The sequence below is a fragment of the Symsagittifera roscoffensis genome, chromosome 2 (genome assembly GCF_963678635.1).
Source record: "Symsagittifera roscoffensis chromosome 2, txSymRosc1.1, whole genome shotgun sequence".
Classification (NCBI taxonomy): domain Eukaryota; kingdom Metazoa; phylum Xenacoelomorpha; order Acoela; family Convolutidae; genus Symsagittifera; species Symsagittifera roscoffensis.
Window position 1 is genome coordinate 38,355,402 of NC_087063.1, and position 20,270 is coordinate 38,375,671.

Genomic DNA, 20,270 nt, shown 5'->3' on the forward strand with positions numbered 1-20,270 from the left:
CGAAGCATTAACCGGATCGAAACAAATACCAGAGGCTGTACCGGGCTCAACAAAAACCGGGAATTGCAATACTGTGAAAATGGTGACAGGTAAGCCTTTTGGCATATCGAAAATCGGGGCAAGGATAATGTCGATAATCACAGTGGGCGGCCACGAGGTAACCAGAAACTTGAGCGAGCCGAGCGACCAGACAATAATGCACATTGACGTGTATGCAGACTATTTGAGTGGTATAAGCCCACAAACGACTTCTAGAGCACTGAGAGCACTACTCATGAGAGGGGGCAGCAAGTCGGTACGTGTTGATAGCAGATATACTGAAGCTTATGGTCCACACGAGGTGATGCTAAATATAGATGGGATTAACATCTATACCAAGACGATGATAACATGTGACGAAGACCTAATTGGACAAATCTACGTAGGGAAAGAAGAATTGAAAGTGAGATCGATTGGACACTGCGCCATGCTTGAAGAAGATGCAATGCACATCGGGACGGAGGCAGATGTGACAGGGCACGTGCTGGATATAAGTGGCAAAAAGACTCAGTTGCGTGGGTTGCTTGACACGGGAGCAGTCTTGAGCGTCATACCAATCGAAACTTGGGAGAGGATGGGCTTTGACAAAGGTGACTTGATAGACTCGAGAATACGGCTGTCGGCTGCAAACAAAGGGGCCCTTCGGGTGCTGGGCAGGACGCCGATAATAGCCCTCAATTTGGGGGAACGTAACGTGTGGATGAGCTTTATCGTGGAGGAAAACCTAGATGAATCTGACCAATTCATTTTGGGCAGAGACTTCATCAGGAATTTCGACGTAACGATTGATCTAAATAACGCAATGTTCAGGATACGGAACCCGGATAGGAGGTACGCAATCAAACCGGTAAATTTAATAATGGCAAATGAAAACAAAGCACCGGTATTCTTGAGTAGGAGGGTGAGGCTAAAAGCTAATGAAGCGGCAATCGTAAGTTTGAGGATGAAAAATTACAATGAACTAAGTGACAACAAGCAAGTGTGCATAGTTCCGAATCCTAATAGTCAAAGTGCTGCTGTTTTAGGAAGATCATTTTCGATAACGAAGAGCGGCCTCTGCGTCAGTGTCTTGTTGAATACCCTTGATATACCGATCACGATACAGAGAGGGAGGAAACTGGGATATGCTTTACCGGTTAAAACTCGATATGAAACAATTGAGAACTCAAAACAAAATGAAGTTGTTGATTGCCCCAATCACAGGGACAAAATTTGTATCTTGAGACGATTGCAGAAAATAAAAGATTCTTCAGGTCTTATTAAATCACTTAAGTCAGAAACGGATGATGGTCTTTCGAGCTGTTCGAACTTTCCAGAGCGACCCACACTAGATGAAATGCAAAATGAAAAACCGGTCCTGCCGGAGATTGAACATTTGAGGGGCAAACTGAAAGATGAACAGCTCGAAGCCATCAAGGACGTACTAGAGCGGAACGAGGAAGTTTTTTCGAGGCATAAGGCGGATATCGGGTGTTGTAATTTCGTTGAGCATGAATTAGAACTTGAGGAAAACGCGGTACCACACAGGGAGGGGGCGAGGCGCATGACCCCACACAAATCGGACGCGTGTAGAAAAGAGATCGAGACGTTACTAGAGTATGACATGATAGAACCATCCAAGTCACCGTGGGCGTGTGGAGTAGTGATGGCCAAAAAGAAAGGCGACCAGTTGAGGTTTTGTTGTGACTTTCGATACCTGAACTCCGTCACGGTGAAGGATGCCTATCCCATACCTAGGATTGATGAGAGCCTCTCGAAGTTAGGTGATGCAAAATTTTTTACGACTCTTCATTTAGGCTCGGCCTTTTGGCAAGTACCACTAAGGAAGCAGGACAGGGACAAGACAGGGTTTGCCTGCGAGTTGGGTCTGATTCAATGGAAACGGATGCCGTTTGGACTTTGCAATGCCACAGCCACGTTTCAGCGGTTGATGGCACTCGCGCTGATAGGCGTAACGAAGAAGTATGGCAATCTGGTAATGTGCTACGTGGATGACGTGGTAATAGCGACGCCAACACTGGAAGACCACATTGAGAGACTAGACGAAGTGTTTGCATGCATGAAGAGGTCGGGGCTAAAGTGTAAACCATCAAAGTGCGAGATACTCAAGGACTCAATAAAATACTTGGGCAGGATGGTAGACAAGCAAGGCATCAGACCTGATACGGACGCCGTGGAAGCAGTCCTGACCTGGAAATCACCGAAGACAGAGCACCAGTTGATGAGCTTCCTGGGTTTCGCTAACTATTATAGAGAGTTCATCAAAGGCTATGCAGACAAGGTATACCCGATGCAACAATTAATGAGACACAAGGGCAAGAAGTTCACGTGGAACAACGCAGCAGAAGAGTCATTCCAGAGGATAAAGAAAGAGCTATGTGAGGCACCAGTACTGGGTATGCCGACTGAGAAAGGGATGTACGTGCTAGACACGGATGCGTCGGTAGTCGCGATTTCTGGGATTCTCCACCAAGAACAAGAATGGAATGGGAAGACAGTCTTGAGACCAATAGCGTACGGGAGCAAAGTCCTGAGTGACACGGAAATGAAGTACGGAGCACCGAAAGCTGAGATGTTAGCGGTGGTTACCTTTGTCGAGAAATACAGGGCGTACCTGGGCAGTGAGCCATTCAAGTTGCGAGTCGACAACAGAGCACTGAGCTGGCTGAAAACGTACTCAATGGACCAAAGTTACATTGGGAGGTGGATAGTTCGCCTGGACGGATACAACATGATAATTGAGCATAGAACGCGAGATAAACATCAGAATGCCGACAGCTTGAGTAAGAAGACGGAGTTCTATGAGAGACAAGAGCAAAGAGAAGCAGACAGACCTGAAATCAAAGATGGCTTCTCATTCATGAACAAGGAAACGTACGACAGTCTTCCACTCACGAGATGGCTGGACAAGTCAGGCAAACCGATAGAAGATCATCCTGAATTGCCTAAAGAGCCTCCAGAGAAGACCATCTTGAGGAAGAGCAAGAGGATTCCGATTGAGATTATACTCAAGTCGAAGATCGTGAAGGAGACGCTCAAGGCAAAAGGCTATGATCTTAACCAGGTGGAAGCAGGAACTGCACAGATAGATGATGACTTAATGAGGTTGCTCGAGAAACTATCAGATGATAAGCCAGTGATCCAGGAGAAGGGTAAAGAGAAACCGGAATTCACTATACTTCGGAGAAAAGAGACAGTGAACGATACTGACTCATCAAGAGGAAGCGTCACTGACAGCAAAGATGTCGTGCGGTCACTAGTTGACAAAATCCCCGAAGACATTCTGGAGCAGACCAAGGTTAGGAAAAAGAAAGTGACGTTCAAGGAAGATACTGAACACCTGGGACTAGGTCAAGAGTCCGGGGAGTGTTCCAGGTTCACGGAAGAAGGAATCGGAGAAGGAAAATTGTCCGGGGAGCGTGAAGGATGGGATGAAGACTCGGATGAGAGCAGCGAAAACCAGGACAGTCTGTGCATGATACTGGCGGAAGAGAAGACAAGGCACCACGACAGGGAGTTACAGACGGATCCATCTTCAGGAACATACAACATGGACATACAGGAGATGCGAGGTGGTGAGGAACTTGAGAAAATTGCGGTCGCAAGGAAACCATTCAGGGAACTATCATGCAACTCAAACATCAGAACGAATCTGTTGCCAGAAGATGATATGAAAATCGTGAAAAGGATGATATGCGTGAAACTGAGTGATGACATCCACAACCCTGGTGAGATGAATCGACAGATCATGGCGCTAAAGGAGCATGTCAAGGCAAGATATAGGCTGTCAGACCTAATAAGAGCCCAGAAGAATGACAAAATGACAAGTAACCTCTCCAAATGGATCCAGTCGGGGGTCAAGGAGAAGGGGGAACTTGAGGAAGACAGCTACAAGATCTTGAGCCAGTTCTACAAAGAAAAGAAAGACTTACTTTATCACACAGCTGATGGAGTGGTAGCGTGCAAGAGGAGAGATGAGGAAAAGATATTACACAAACACAACCTCATCATACTACCACAATTGTACCAGACAGAGGTGCTTTTCAGATCACACGACCAGATGGGTCACCAGGGGATAGACAAAGTACAACAAAGGATACTTCACAGATTTGATTGGCCAGGAATGAGAAAAGCTTGCGAGAGATGGGTGAATGCCTGCCTGGCATGTCTCCAGGTAAAAGACCCAAGGAAGATGAAGTTTCCCCTCAAGTCCGTTGAGAGCTCGGAGTTCAATGAAGTGGTGCAGATAGACCATCAAAAAATCTGCATGACAGAGTCGGGATACAACCAGATACTGGTTATAATAGATCACTTCACAAAGTTGGCGGAAGCGGTTCCGTGCCAGACAGCCTCGGCCGAAGAGACATGTGATCATCTGATAACGCATTGGATATCGCGGTATGGTTGTCCAATGACTTTCCAGTCGGACAACGGCAAAGCTTTTGTGGGGGACTTGACAAAAGAATTGATGAAGAGATCGCACATTGCTCAAGCACACTCGACGACCTATCATCCGCAGACCAATGGGTTGGTAGAGAGACAAAACAGGACACTGGTCAACATGTTAAGGGTGTACTGCTCAAGATACATGACGGACTGGGACAAATACTTGCCACAGGTAGTAGGAGCCTACAACAGTACACAGCACTCAACTACGGGCATCAGTCCTTTCATGATGTTGACGGGCAGGGAGAGAGCAATGCCTCTGACATTCTTTTACCCGGAATACGAGGGGAAAAGGACGTCGCCTCAGGCATACGTGAAAGAAGCGATCAAAAGACAACAGGAGTTGAACGAGCTATGCAGGAGGAACACGGCGCAAGCGCAAATGAGGCAACGCAGGAAATACGACGAAAAAATATTAAGAGCAAAGCCATATGAAGTGGGCCAATACGTGTGGGTCTTCCAAAATGTAATACCGCCCAAGGGAACAAAGAAACTACTCAAGAAGTGGAGGGGACCATTCATGATAACGGAGGTTCATCAACAAGGACGGTTCTATCGCTTGAGTACTGGGCGAGCGGCACATTATGAAAATCTGAAGCCTCACGTCCCGTCCCCAGAGGATTGGTGCATACCGAAGGACATGGAGGGTCTTGAGTACCTGGTGGTAGAGCCAGCGTGTGAAGTGAATGAGAAAGGTACTCGAGAGAAAAATGATGGTAATGAGAACTTGAGTTTGGACGACAATGAAAAGATAGGAGTGGGGTCTGATGCAGGATCATTTGTAGAAGAAGACTGGGACGACCCGGAGCAAGACGAGGTGCCGAAGTGGATGGAGCCGGATCGACCGACACCACCGGAAACCAGGACTGGCAATCGTAAACGCACCGGCATGAGGTACAACAGGTACGGGGATGACTTCTTGATCGATAAGATACAACCAGACAATTTGGGCGAGGAGTTACTGAAGGCAGGCGAACTGGAAGCCGGAGAGGAATGGCAGGTCATTAATGATGGTGGTCATTATCCGCAGGATGATTATTCGACGCCAGAAGAAGAAACGGATCTCGAACAGAGTGAGATAGAGAGGAGGGAGAACACGAACTTGAGGATTCTAGAGTGGATGCGTGATGTCAAAGACGAGAGCCGCGAAGGACAAAGCATTCAGCAAGTCGATGTATCAGCAGCAAATTACATGAAGACAGAGGACCCTCTTTTCGGATGGACGGCAACAGACAGGCCACTGGACATTCCTCAGGACAATTCAGACCCGACAACATCGACGGCGACGTCGATAAATATTTTTGTCCGGGGAGTGGGGGTAGGACTTACCCACACCGAAAATTTGATGATAAAGAAGCTCAAGGAAGTGAGAGAAACGAGCGAATTGGAACTGGAGGAAGAAGAGCCAGAGCCTACTATAGGTCGGAATTTCAAAACGAAATTCGAAATACCCAATGAATACTCGGAGAAAATCATGATAACGGATAGCGACTTCATCCTGTCAAACAGGACCAGCGCGATCTGCATCACGGCGGACATGAGTTTCAAATCAAGATTGGAAGCTGACTTCAAAAGAGAGTACCAGAATGTAGAGTTTCTGTTCAGACAGAGACCAGGACTGGGAGGGATGGCAGCGCTTCCACCGTCAGTGGCACAAGTCCCGGGCAAATATCTGTGCTTCCTAGTAACGAGGGTCAATGACAGGAACACAATCGATCCCGAACACGTGATATTGGCACTAACAAGATTACGAGACTTCATGATTGAAAGAGGGATAACAGAGGTCTCAATGCCGGTGTATGACCCAAACAGGGGTAAACTGAGCCCGAGGGAATTGTACGCTATCCTACATGTGGTCTTTGCAGAAACTGAGATAATGGTGTATCTTCATAAGAAGTACTACTTGAGCATCGCCTGAGTCGGGTACATGGGGGTATCGAGTCGGGTGTGAGGGAGGAGTCTTGAGCTAGGTACTGGGGACGACGCAAGCGAAAAAGAGTAGAGGTTCGCAGCCCCCCGGATATGAGGTGCGGAAGGTCTTGAGAACTCTAGAGAAGGAGGGACTTGAGAACATGCTACCCATATGGGATGATGGCAGGATGATCGTGATGGAGGGGCACGTCGCATTGGTGGACGACATGAAATTTGCCACGAGAAAATATAAGGCACCCTATGGCTTGGAACAGGTGGAAATGAGACAGGAGGGAACAGAACTAGATGCAGCAGGTCAACTGCATGTAGCACTGATGGAATACAAAAAGCTGGATCCTACGACACCATCACCACTGTCAGTGGACACGCCTGGAGACAAGAGGAGTGGACCCGTCGAGGACCGATTTAAGAAAATTCTCGAGAGAAGGAGACATGAGTCAGAAGAAGAGAGTATGGATGAAACTCTCAGTGAAGCCGGTGAAGACATGGAAGTGGGGAATACGCCTGAACCAGGGCCATCAGGGGAGGAGCTCACCACTCAAGAGCTGTTGAAAGACTTGAGCGAGGAGAATTGGGCAGATACGGCCACCCCACCCCTGAATCCGTCCCCCCGGAAGAATCTGGAATTGCCATTGGCAAGTGAAACCTTCAATATGGGGATGATACTCTTGAGCTCGGAGGAAAAGGAAAGGAACACTTTCGAAGGGAACAGGGACATATTACTGGGATCCCTGAAGGACGATGCTTGGCAGGAGTTCTTGGAAGAATTCAATCAAGAAGTGGGCAGCGAGACGACGCTGGACAAATTCAAGGAGGAACTGTGGGACACAGTCGTAAGATTTGGAGAACCGCTTCTGATAGGAACGGGCCTGGATGAGAAGGCGAGAAAAGAGCTACTGAGCAAGCTGGTAGAGCTGAGGAATTCACGATCGAAGACTAGAGAAGAGAAATGTGAGGACAGCTCTACTCGGAGACAAAAAACTGTAGATAAAATGGTTGATGATATAAAAAGGGATAAGGTTGGGACTAGTAATATGATTAAAAGTACTAATATCCTTAAGGCTCGAGCAGGGGGGAGGCAAGAGTTGGAAGGAGTGGATGGAGAGGTCGAATCAGTGATGGTAGCCACAACACCCTCAAGTAGAGATGTGAAGACTCGCAAGAGGAAGAGAGAAGTGGAAGGATTGGGTAGTCCTTCAGTGGATGCTGTTTCGGAAGGAAACTTGAGAGAGACGGCGCCCATGATTTTTGCTCGATGCAAGACGGCGGCATACAATAGCAGCTCGGAGCTCAGAAGACCACTTGAAGTAGAGAGGGAAATAGAGGTTTCCACCAGTTCGACATCGGAGGAAGACTTCAAGCCTCAGAAGATAAACGTGAAGAGAGGTTCAACGAACGGACAGACATGGGAAGTAGATGTCGGCAAAGAATGGATCTCGAAGGCACACCAGGCCACGGGCAAGCGAGTGACAAGTGATCCATTGGAGAGGAACAAGACGAGGAACACCTCCCGGACGTGGTGGGTGGCCCTTGAAACATTGAAAGAAATGGAGGACTGCTGGAAGAAGTTGGACAGTGGAGTAGCTCGCAAGCGACGCAATTGGGCCACCCAGCAAAAGGCCGAGGTTAATAAAATAGAAATGGCAAATCATCTGAAGAGGTCCTGGCAGAGTTTGTTGAGGGATCATTTTGAAGAAGCAATGAGGACACCCTCATCAGCACCACCATTAATGGCGAATCCCTTCGTTAGAACTGCAGGACAATTAATGTTCACCTGGAGTCTGGTAGGAATAGAGTTGGAAACACTGACCTCGTATGACAGGCTGAAGCTGGGAAGCAAGAAGCTAGATGTGTATCAGGCACTGATGCATCACGTAGCCAGGGACAATGCAGGTTTGAGCCTGGCTAGAAGAAAGGATGCCACGTGTTTCATGAGATGGATAATGTCGATGATGTCTGATAGCACCATCCTGGCATGCCAACAGAGAGCAAGCGGAAGTAAAACCATGGAAAAAAGAGTCTCAACGATCATCTTGAACGTGTATCAGAGTACAGGAATAGAAAAGGAAGATGGTTCCAGACAATCCCTAGAGAACCACAGAAAGCTAGACGAGGTGCGGAGGTTTTATAATAAGAAGTTCGAAGAAGAACATGATGTTCACCGTAACCTGGCCTCGTCAGAGCAGTACTCGAGACTCAGCGAGAAGGGGGAATACCAATATGTGTCGGGAGTAATGGGAATAGCCTACAACCCCTTCTTAGACTCGGAAGCTGGAGGCGCCCACAGGAACCATGAGGTAGCGGAGCTACTGAAGTTTTGGACAGAAAGAATAATGGAAATAGACGCGGTGGAAAAAGAGGGGCCGAGCTTGGGCCTGATTCTTGAGAAAACACCAGAGGTGGTAAGCATACCGCGTTCAAACAAGAGAGTTGAATAGAACATGGGCGATGGAAATGGCTTGTTAACCACGAACTTGGGAGTGGTATGGAAGCTATTAAGACCCTCCTGGTGTCCACATCCCCACGCGAGTCTGATCGAGGAAACCACCGAGCGAGTGAGGTTAGCACCAACGGAAGATGAAGATCTGGCAAAGTTGAGTGTGCTGCATAAGCTAATTTCACCTCAGATGCAAGAGCCAGGCGAAAAAACGAGTAATCCCGGGTCAGCAAAGAAATTGGAGCCGGGTAGCTGTCTGGATTCGACGTGTGGAAACGGAGAGCACACCTGCGATGGACGGTCATGCGTTAGAATACTGTCATTTCAAAAAGAAGACCTGGTCACTTGGTTCGAAGACATAACAGAAAGGGAGAAAAGTGAAGTGCAAATAGTAGCGGAGTGTTACGCGAGAACCACTGTGAATATAGCGACAGCTCTCGGATTCTTCTCGAGAATGTGTAGTCTGCAGTCACTGGAAAGACTAGAATCTGAACATCATTTAGTGAGCGTAGAATCATGGCCCGGGGTGTTGCAGGTGACTCAAAAACACATCCGGAGCTGGAAGGTTGGTCTCGAGGCGGAAATGGGATTTCCCATGAGCGAAGCTTATGGCTTGCCATTGAACGCGAAATCGCTGATAGGGTCAATGATGGCCAACTTGTGCGGAAGTCACTACCCACTGCACATGGTGATGGTGGAAGCATCCAGCCAGAGAGTACTGGTGGACAAGGCCTTCTCAGTGCCCAAGTGCGTGAGGTTGGCTCGGATATCGCATCACTCGCACAAGTTGTTGAGAAAAATCAGAGGGACAGTACCAAAAGAATTGAGAGATGACTTGAGTGAAATCTGGGGAGAAGAACTTTTGAAGTTGGAGAGAGAGAACACAAGCGATCACGAGAGACAAAACGTGATCGGAAAACCTGTGGGAAGTGCTCCAAACCTGGAAGATAACGACACGATACATGAGAAAATGATGGAGCTTGAGCCTCTCTTGGAAGCCTCGGGGGAGCGTAACCTCAGGAGCATTGAAATCACCCATAGAGAATGCCCATGCCACTGTGTAGCGCAAACGGTGTGGTATCCAGATCACAAGAACCTTTGCCTGGTGTGGGATATGGAAGAAATCCGGTCGATCGGACTACCGGATCACCGACAGAAGGTGACGATCTTGGTAGTGAGTACGATCTTGGCTCTGAGATGGATAGAAGAGAATATAACAAAGTATCGGGAAGCGGGGACGCCAACGGCAGAGTCAATATACGCGATAGACTACAGTAGGAGACTCGAGTTGTTTGAGACTGCGTGCAAGGTATTCGCCATACCAACGGAAGTTAGACATGTCTGGAGCCGTTTGAGGTACTTCCCATGGTTTCGGGCGACGCTGACGTCCTGGTTGTACATGACAACGAAAGATCACATGAGAAAACATCAAAAGGAGTATCGACAGTTCCAGGCCGAGATTGGGCCGGAAGCTTTCAAGAGACCCCTGTTAACCCATCGTAATGCAATCACGACAGGATGGAAGAGAGTGGGTAAAATGTCTAGAGACAATACCAAGGCGAGGGAATCGATACTAGAGGAGGACCTGGCGAAGGACGTGAGCTTGAGCCTGCACAATTCCTTTTGTTTGAACCGGGAATCTAGGGTGAAGGCACTACCCAACCAAGCAAAGAGGTTGCAAGAGCAAAGAGAATGGATGCGATCCTACGAGCAGCTGAAGGCTTGGGAGGAGATTGTGATTAGCTCCGATGATGAAGAGGAACTGTTGAGACAGTTTGCTGTATCTAGTACTTCAGGGTGCAGTACCTCCAAGGCGAAGAGTGCGAGATGAGCAGGTGGCTCGAATGGATCTTGAGTCTTGAGAGGGAAAGGGGGCTTGAGCGTGGATCCGGGTGAAACCTGGGTTCACGAAAAAGAAATTTTAACAAAACAAGATATTGTTATTAATATGCTATATCTATTATATAAACGAAAATGCTGCATGACAATTTCCTAATTGAATGGGACAAAAGAAATTTTAAATTGGCTTGAAAAGCGAGAATTCAAGGGTGCAGGTGTGTACAGATTTTGATTGCTGTTTAGCGATAGTGTGAAAATTTTACATGGCTGTGAATTTTGGGGTGTAGATAAGCTTAAGTCTGCTGCAAACTTCTGTAAATGACCACTGGCACTGTATCTTGAGTAACACTCGGTTTTCTGGGACTCACTGGCAGAAGACAGCACGCGATGAGGACATCGATCTCGAGTCCGGGGAGTATGTGCCAGTCGGTCATATTTGGAAGTTTGACCTTGAGAGAAGCAAAAGCACTTAATTTTGGAGTGAAATTTAATTTTTCAAAATTTCGAATGGAACCTGTCATGCACGATTTTCTCGCGATAACTGAAAATCAGAAAAGAGAAGTCAGAACGATCGAGTGACAATCGCGGGAAAGTTGCTAGAAAAATCAGTGGGAAATTGCTATTCGCAATTTCAGTAGCAATAATAATCGAGAGTAGAGCTGTCCCATCTAAAACAGAGACGAGCGCATTCCCACGAACTGGATTGTTGTGATTGGAGTACTATTATTAACTGGACCAGAGTGAACCTTCGGTGGAAAGGTGGACAGCTACAGTGTCCCAATGGTTCACGAGAACTTACAGTCTAGAGTAAAAACTTGTTCTTGTTATTGAAACTGACTAACATTAAACTCATTTTAGTTACTTAATTGATTCTTGAGTTGCTTACCGACTTATTTACTTCCTGGTTCTTGAGCGTGCTACAATGTGAGTACTAATTTAAGTTTCTAGAGTGTGTTTTATGATTGTTATGTTGAGGTGAGGCGAGTTTTAGGTTGATCCATCTGAAATGGATCAAAGTTCCACTGTCTAATAAAAAGTAACTTAACGGATTGTTCCAACCCGGTTTTTAACGGCGTTCATGTATTTTGGGTATCTAGAGACCTGAGTATGGGGACGTTATTAATTCTAGAGTGGGGGGATATTTTAGTAGTAGCCTTTAAGCTGTAACGGGTCGTAGTCTCATGTCACAAGCGAACCGAATTGGCTCCGACTGATTTGAGGTACAAAAACACAAGAGATAGTGTCCCTGACTCTTGAGCCAATGGTTATAGGGCCTATTTTTCTTAAGCCTCATGTGTGACTGCAGTAGACGAATGTTACATAGAGACGGTGAAAATCATGCAAAGCTCTGTTTAGACGCTGGCCAGTCGTCTTAAGACTTAGTTTTGTTTTCCGTCGATATGTATCTTCCGGGCGAATGTTACACAGTTTTATTAACTGTAGTAATAAACAATGTAGTAATTACAGTTTTTTAAATTGAAAAGTTACTGACTCAACATATTTAGCGAGATTTTTGAATTCAATAATTTATACAAATTAATTTTCAAAATTATAGCATGCGAAATGCATGCGGGATTTGTCTATCATAGTTGTCTATTTAATAAGTTTATCACAACAATTAGGCTAACTTTTTTATCTTGACAGTTTTGACCTTCTGATTATTTTGAATTAATGAGGAAGTTTTATAGATATCAATGCAAATGGCCGAGGAATCAAATGTGTTACACGCTTCAACTAGCAATTTTGATTCAAGAACAATTGGTAACGATACTGAGCAGGCGGTGCAAGCTACTACATTACAAAATCCAGTAGTTGAGGATGATGGTGATACAGTACCCGATGTTTTCAAGTGCGCAATCTGCTTTGAAATACTTCTAGAACCCACAACAATTAACTGTGGTCATTCGTTTTGCAGGGTTTGTCTTGCACGATGGTTTGAAGCTCGAAAACTTGCTCGACAAGCTTTCATTTGTCCCGAGTGTCGAAAACAGTGGGCTGCTTATCCCGAAATAGACTATTCCCTCAGGGATGCTATGGAAATTTGGTATTCTGAGCTACTGAACGCCAGAAAAGAAGCACTGACAAATGATGACAGAAGTGTTTTAGCTCGTTTTAGAGAATTAGGTCCAGACACATTTGATCAATTTGGTAGAATGGGAAGACCAATACTGAACAGGCGAATCCCGCTAACAATGAGAGGCATGCAGTTTTTGTTAGCTGTTCTCATGAATGCAGCCCTTATCTTGGGAATAATTTTGCTTTCGCTTGTGAACATGTTAGTTGCTCCGGTGGCAGAAATGGGAGATGATTTCCAAAAAGACGATTCGAGAATAGATATTTTTCAATGGTCTGTTAATGATGTAGATCAATGGCTTGATAGTCTGGGCCAGTGGACAGCAGCATATAGACCAGCTTTTAAAGAAGCTAAAATTGACGGGTCATGGCTCCTCATTTTAGACGAAGATATTCTGGGGATGGAACCTTTGAGCGTCGAGAACAAACTTGTTGCTCGAAGATTGAACCACGAGATAGTAAAACTCAAGCTGGCAAACAATGCAAAAGCTTCCTCGACGCTTAAACGCGATCAAATTGCCAACCCCGAACAAGTTTCATCGACGACTTCAAACTTGGTGGAAGTTGAGACAAAGTCTGCGTCTCAAAGTGGTGCAAACCGGACTCCTGGAACTATTGCAGTATCTCGTCAGAAAGTTTTTGTCTTAATACTGGGTTTACTCCATTTTCCTCGCACAATCACGTTTATGTCCTATTTCGTGATAGATTTTCAGCCGATTACTGAGTTTCTCAACTCAGTGAACGTTATTCAGAAAGAAAAATTCGAAGAAGAACTACCGGAAGTCTCTTGGTGGATAGCCGCTAGGTTTTTAGTTCTCCCTCAGTTTACCATTATTTACGAAGCCGTTCGATCTGGGGGTCAGATAGAAGGTTTTGTTCGTCTTCTGGTTTTGATTCTTCTCATCCGAATGTGCGAAGAGCTGAAACTCTACTTTATATCGTTGCGTCTGCTCCTTGCTCGGCGAAATGGTGAATTGTACAAGCTATGGGTTGCTGCGTTTTGCAGATTTGGGCGAGACTTTTCGATGGTTGTCGCGATGGGATATTTGCATACCATTTTACCATCGGCGCTTATAGACGTCTACTTCTGTTACATTGTTTGCTACCCCGCCCTCGCATTCGTGTACTCGCTGTCTCGTTTCTTGTATAGGCGTGTTCCTTTCTTCCGCAATGTTGGTGTGTTATTTGTCCAAACTATGGAACGAGGTTTGAACATCGCAGTAACATATCTGCTTCGCCTAGTTTTTGGCTGGCTTATTCCCCAAATTATTCGTCTTCTGGAGCCAGCATTCAGACAAGCTGCCGCTGACCACAGGCAAGCTCCTCCTCAACCGCAGCCGAACATTGCGCAACAACGCAGACCAGCCGCAGAAGGGGGCGGTGGACGGGCATTTCTGAATTTACTGGCTGTAGACATTAACCAGGACGGGGCTAGAATGCGGCGATTTCCGCCCAATCAAAACCTTGAGCAGAATGACATACCCATTGAATAAAATTGTATAAAATTTAATGGCGACTAAGTCAAAGTTCCTTGTTACACTCATGCATAATTTTCCTGTTTTAAAAGTCAAGAGACTGTAACATACTAAAAATAGATATAAACTAGATTGCACTAAAGTCTTGCAAATTTATTTTCAGCTCGCGGATCCATTTTTAAGTAATTAAGATGTAGATGCACATTTGAGGTGAAAGATGTCAGATTATCTTGAGCTTCTCGATGGGGCGCTAGAATCCATTAAGCTTCGTTATTTTTTAGATTAACGGCTGAAATAATGACTCTCTGACTAATGGCACAGCCACCTCATAGACACAAGCTAACTGCGCCAGACAAAGGAAGCTTTCCCCTGGATCATTTTAACGAATGTAAAAATCTCATGGAAACGTACATGAAATGCATGAAGAATAGTAGAAACCAGTCAACGAAGTGCCGAGTCGAGTCGAGAGACTATTTGCAATGCAGAATGGATCACAATCTAATGGCAGAGGAAGATTTGAAGAAGTTGGGATTCAAAGACCTCAAATGAATGCCAATATAGAGCCAGAACTCTACCAAATAACTTCCATGAATGATGATTCAAACCTTGGAACCTGTCCCAAAAGTTCTGCACGTTCACAGTTTCATCCGAGTTTCACCGACATCAATGTCAACAAAATTAGAAGTCGACTATCTGATGTTAAAGTGTTTTGTCAGTTTGTAAACTGTACCAACAGACTTGTTGCTCCAATTTGGATTGACTTCTCAGGTAGAAGAGTGCGCTATCCCTGTATCAATCCAGGAAGTAGGTTGAACGTGGAGACATACGAGAAACACCCTTGGTGTTTTTTGGACGCTCAGGATCTCACTATTTTATTGACCTCCAACCAAGGACATATTTTTTGGCCCCGTCACAATATCCCAGCTTCTGCACTCCCTCTTTGCATAGTGAAAATCACTTTGCCCAAATTCAGTTTGCTTGAACTCAGTCTTCAAACAATCAGCAAGTTTTCCATTCCCATTTTTTCATTACCCGAATCTCTACAAGAGCTGATCAAAAACAGACAGAAATATACGAATCAAATATCATTTGTTATTCATTCCGACGCTGAAACAGCCCAACAGTGACGGACATGCACATCTGTTACTAACATACTTCTTGATATGAAACGTTCCTTAGTTTTGCTTCCCAAACGAAACTTGAAGTTAGTAGAAAAACTATCATCAAAAACTATCAAGAAAATGGACATCATCGTTGTCACCGACCAAGATTTTGGTTATAACCGCGACGTTCAAAAAAAAGTACAGCAGATTGTGTCATCAATAGATCATAGTAAGTATACTGTCCATCACTTGTCAGAAAATGAATTACTAAAACAGCCATGGCAGAAAAACTCAAAATTAGTCGTGTTGACATGTGCAAGCATGCCAAAAAGTGCTGAATCAGTTTTAATGGACTTCAAAAGCAGAGGTGGCGAAGTCTTAAACATCTATAAAGACGCGGTTTTCAGTCGAACAACCCCAAGAGAACAACCGAATGAGACACAGTTTAGCCACAGCTTTCTGGAAGCTTTTGAGAATCTTGGTTTGTTGCCAAATTGTCAAGTCTCGTGTCCAAAACACACCAACGGAGTTTTAATGGGAACTCTTGATACTAATTTTGATACCATTCCAGCTGTGCTGAAAGCTAACAATAATTTTCAAATCACTCTTAGAAACGAACAAGACATTAAAGAGTCTTCAAGTGAGCATTTGGTTTATCAAAATGCTACGAAGTGCTCTGAGTTCGACTACAACACATTTTGCGATAAATTTTCCTTCTTCTCTTCTTTATTATCTGCAGAGAATCAAGCTAATAAATTGATCCCACTAGTAATGCATACAAAAGTACTAGATTCGACCATGAATGTCACGCGTGCTTTTTGTCATGGGGACTTGCACAATGTTATCTGTGTCGCAGATGTGCAGTTACAAGGCAAAGGTCGCAGGTCAAATACTTGGATCAGTAACGAAGGATGTGCTATGATGTCTTTCTCGCTAGGCCTTACAAGTGCAACTGACTCTGGAAAGAACAAACTGCTCACTGAATGTCCTTCTACAATACAAATTCTGGCTGCAATGGCCGTGGTACAAGGTATGCGTTCATTGGCCCCAAAAAATCTTCAACTACCAGTGCGCATCAAATGGCCAAATGACATATACGTTCAACGGGCCTTTCCCATGAAAATTGGGGGTGTACTAGTGAACGGAGAGTTTTGTGGCAGTGAGAGAGCCAAGTTTTTGGTGAGCGAATTTCTCATTAACTTGAAGTTTTCGAGGTAAAGTTTTTAATTCGACCGAATATTATCCAAGCTCCCTGTGATGTCCCTATTGTGGGACCCTTTGGAAAAATTTGTGGGACCTCTTTAGTGAGATGCTTATTCTCTAATTACCCCTGTTGATCATCTTGAACATATATCTCAGATCGGGTAATCACTCATGCGCGAAGGACTGAATACGCGAAAATTTGGTCAGCCAATCTGAATTCAGTATTCATAAGTTTGCAAGAATCACTAATCAGACAGTTTAAAAGGCATTTGAGAATTTTCGCGCATGAGAGTAGCCACTATCTCAAATGACAATTAAAATAAATCCCGAATTGTCGGAAAACTTACACTTGGGCACGTTGGTCTGGGGCAGAAGGTTACATGTCAGTATTTAGACAGCCGCGTATTCATACTGGTCAGTATTTAGACAAATACTGTTTCAACCAATCAGAATCGAGACAAAGAAGAAATTAATAAATAATTATTATTTATTTTGGATTATTTATGTTTTTTCTCGATTCTGATTGGTTGAAACAGTATTTGTCTAAATACTGACCAGTATGAATACGCGGCTGTCTAAATACTGGCCGCACTCCGGGGCAGAACAACTGTGCCGAAGCACAACAATGCCGCTGATAAAAAGTTGCTGACAGTGCCGAAATTTTCTTATCCAACTGTTTTAATTCATCCCAAATTACTGACATGTAATTCAATTCAAATGGACGTAATAAATATTTCTGAACAAACAATTAACTCAGCTAATTGTCACTTTTACTTCTCGGTTTCGCTCCAAAACAAAAAACGGGGGCGTTCAACAGTGCCGAAAAAGGCGGGAAAGTTTCAGAATAATTTCAACGCATTTTAAAGAGCGAAAAATTACTGACGCTAATTATCAAACAAAATCACTCCAATTTCGGCGCCAAAATGTCTGCAACTGCAAATTAAACAATTATTTTGGCGCCAAAACGTCTAAATAGCAAATTTTCTCTCCTAAAATCTTTAAGTGCCACTTGAAATTGTAAACGTTCGCCGTTTAATTTTTGATTGCCGCACTTAATATGTGGAAATTTGTTCATATTTTCGGCTCTGTTGAACAAAGTTTTCATTTTCGGCACTGCTGAACAAAGTTTTCTTTTTCGGCACTGTTGTACTGCCCCCAAAAAACTATATTCACGCAAAATTGCCAACAATTTACAAACAAAACTCAAAATTTTGATATAAAGTTTTGTATGCATGTTTAGTCTTTGATAATAGTCCCGGTGCTAGGAATTTTAGCAGACCGGTTTTTTAGCAGACTCAGAACAATTTGGGGATTGGGCTGAATCCCAACTTTGTTTAGATTGGCATTGGGCTGAATTTGGACAATGAAAAACCAACTGTCTCAATCAATCAAACACTAGCTGAGCTGGACGCGCAGGCTGACAAAATAGGACGAGAGCAGCTATTGGCTTCCATCTACGCACATTTCCTAAGTTTAGTCAACTACGCAGAGAGATATGGCTTCGACTCAAACATGATATCACAATACTGCTCCCTGTGGATTCACTCGGAGCAGAAGATTCACTTCTTCGAAAGAGACCAATCGGATGTGTGTACCGCCGAGGAACACTTAGTGAAGAGAGAGGGAGTGATCAAAACAGTAGATTCTCAAGGCTTCCTTATTGTAGAGACTGATACGACTAGCAAAGAGCTAATCAGTCTGCACCCCGATGGAAACAGTTTCGACCTCACCCAGAATCTGGTCTATCCTGTAGCTCGAAAGTTCAAATAGACGAATGATATGATTGAGATAATTTTATTTTCATATATGTGGAAACCTTGTTTTCACATTTAATTAGCTTATAACTCATTAACTTTTGTTTCTGTTTTGACTGACTTTGGATGGGGGAAGTGTTTTTTTACTTTCAAGAGTTGGTAATATTGAGAATGTGCTGGCTTTCAGGTCATTGAAATGACTACAAGTTTGGCTAAAGTTCCCAAGAGCGAGTTGACCTCGGATGAACTGGCAAAAAGGGAAGAGGAGGAGTTCAATACTGGTCCCCTTTCAGTCCTCACGCAGAGTGTGAAGAACAACACTCAGGTGCTGATCAATTGTAGGAACAATAAAAAGTTACTTGCTAGAGTCAAGGCATTCGACAGGCACTGCAATCTAGTGCTGGAGAATGTCAAAGAGATCTGGGTTGAGACTCCGAAGAGTGGAAAGGGCAAGAAGAAGGCCAGACCAGTCACAAAGGACAGATTTATCTCCAAAATGTTTCTAAGAGGAGACGGCATCATAATTATCCTCAAAAACCCAAATGCTGCTCCAGCCTCCTAGATCTGCGTTTTCTATTCGGTTCTTCGATTCCCAATCGAATGAAGTTGATCCATGTCACGAGTTATTGATATTAAGAGAGCGATATTTGATTTTATTTAAGTTAAATGTCTCTGTGTGAACAGTTGAGTTTTGTTCGTTTTTTGAATTTACTTTGCAATATTCATTACACTTGCGTTGCTATAATCACCAAGATCCTTTTTGTTTGAACGGTGTCAATGCTTTCATATTCATTGCTGATTTACATTTCAACATAGAAACTTTTTTTTAGATATCTGTGAACTTTAAGAGGCTCTAAAATGAAATTCGGAGGCATTTTCAAGGAATACGAGGTAGTCGGACGAGTCGCTCCAACTGAAAAGAAACCCGACTCCAAGATATACAAGATGAAAATATTCGCGCCCAATGCTGTTGTTGCCAAGTCCAAGTACTGGTACTTCATCAGTAAGCTGGTCAAAGCCAAGAGGGCCAACGGAGAAATTCTGCAATGTAAACGGATTCGGGAGTCCAAGTTCCATACTGTGAAGAATATCGGCATATGGCTGAGATATGATTCGAGAAGTGGAACCCACAACATGTACCGCGAATACAGGGACCAGACTCCCGCTGGAGCCGTTACTAAGTGCTACCGAGACATGGGATCCAGGCATCGAGCCAGGGCACATAGCATCCAGATAATCCGAGTGAAGAAGATTGAAGCGAAGGATGCGAAGAGGCCCAACATCACTCAGTTCCACGACTCCAAGATCAAGTTCCCTCTGTTGCATAATGTGGGACACCTGAAGTTACTGCCTATGTTCACCAGGAACCGACCCAGCACACTCATGCACGCCATTCGATAAAGTGCTAGTCTGTCATTGAAAAGTTTAGTCTGCATAAGCTGTGTTCTTATTCAACTTTTCAATTGAACGATCTGGTCGATATGTTTTAAAAGAGAGCTAGGGTTTTAATTAGGCCATGAGAAATAGTTTCAAGTAGGCGTGGTTTTCATTAGTCTTATTTGCCTTTTCTCCCATGTTATACTGAATTTGCTTCTCATTTTAATTTATTTAAATGCTATTTGACGCCCTGCGGTTAAATTTGGTCGTTTACAGGGATTGCGAACATGAATTTTAAGTGGGTGAAGCAAAACGGAATGGCTCACGAGTTTTTTCTCGTTAAAACATTTCGCGGAAGGGTGTAATTTTCAAACGCGCCTAATGCTGTCAAACGGTATGCAGTTGCGATTAAATACAATATTGCAGCGGATTACATCAGACGTTATAGGATGGTGATAGAGCCAAACAAGAGCTGATCTTTACGCAAGTAGTTCAGATTGTTCTGAACACAGTTAACATTGCAAAAAAAATCATTGAAAAAAAGGTCATTCTTTATAGGGAATGGGCGCGTGAATATTTAGTTGAAGCAAAA

At 44.3% G+C, this 20,270-nt stretch overlaps 5 protein-coding genes across 5 annotated transcripts in view; all 5 read left to right on the plus strand.

The window, feature by feature from the left end:
• The first annotated feature begins 1,294 nt into the window (after window positions 1–1,294).
• LOC134838851 (uncharacterized) overlaps window positions 1,295–20,270 on the plus strand; it is a 224,900-nt gene continuing 205,924 nt past the window's right edge. Inside the window, exon 1 of the mRNA XM_063854138.1 lies at window positions 1,295–1,304. The gene's annotated coding sequence lies outside the window, so the exon portion shown is untranslated. The remainder of the gene's footprint in view (window positions 1,305–20,270) is intronic.
• LOC134839197 (uncharacterized) lies at window positions 12,378–14,410 on the plus strand. The gene has a single exon (XM_063854670.1). The coding sequence runs from the start codon at window positions 12,388–12,390 to the stop codon at window positions 14,257–14,259; it is 1,872 nt and encodes a 623-aa protein (XP_063710740.1). The 5' UTR covers window positions 12,378–12,387; the 3' UTR covers window positions 14,260–14,410.
• On the plus strand, window positions 15,375–18,474 carry LOC134838972 (biotin--protein ligase-like). Its single transcript, XM_063854345.1, has 2 exons — window positions 15,375–16,523; window positions 17,886–18,474. Exons 1-2 carry the CDS (start codon window positions 15,405–15,407, stop codon window positions 18,315–18,317), a joined length of 1,551 nt encoding a protein of 516 aa, XP_063710415.1. The 5' UTR covers window positions 15,375–15,404; the 3' UTR covers window positions 18,318–18,474.
• Window positions 18,498–18,863, plus strand: LOC134839830 (small nuclear ribonucleoprotein Sm D2-like). The gene has a single exon (XM_063855453.1). It carries the CDS (start codon window positions 18,498–18,500, stop codon window positions 18,861–18,863), a length of 366 nt encoding a protein of 121 aa, XP_063711523.1.
• Window positions 19,099–19,781, plus strand: LOC134838973 (large ribosomal subunit protein eL20-like). The gene has a single exon (XM_063854346.1). It carries the CDS (start codon window positions 19,160–19,162, stop codon window positions 19,700–19,702), a length of 543 nt encoding a protein of 180 aa, XP_063710416.1. The 5' UTR covers window positions 19,099–19,159; the 3' UTR covers window positions 19,703–19,781.

Excerpts from the sequence above, each read along its gene's own strand:
- LOC134839197 (XM_063854670.1), top strand. The coding sequence starts at position 12,388 with ATGCAAATGGCCGAGGAATCAAATGTGTTACACGCTTCAACTAGCAAT.
- LOC134838972 (XM_063854345.1), top strand. The coding sequence starts at position 15,405 with ATGAAACGTTCCTTAGTTTTGCTTCCCAAACGAAACTTGAAGTTAGTA. Across the intron at positions 16,524-17,885 it reads GTGAGAGAGCCAAGTTTTTG|ATTGGCATTGGGCTGAATTT; the intron begins GTGAGCGAATTT and ends AACTTTGTTTAG.
- LOC134839830 (XM_063855453.1), top strand. The coding sequence starts at position 18,498 with ATGACTACAAGTTTGGCTAAAGTTCCCAAGAGCGAGTTGACCTCGGAT.
- LOC134838973 (XM_063854346.1), top strand. The coding sequence starts at position 19,160 with ATGAAATTCGGAGGCATTTTCAAGGAATACGAGGTAGTCGGACGAGTC.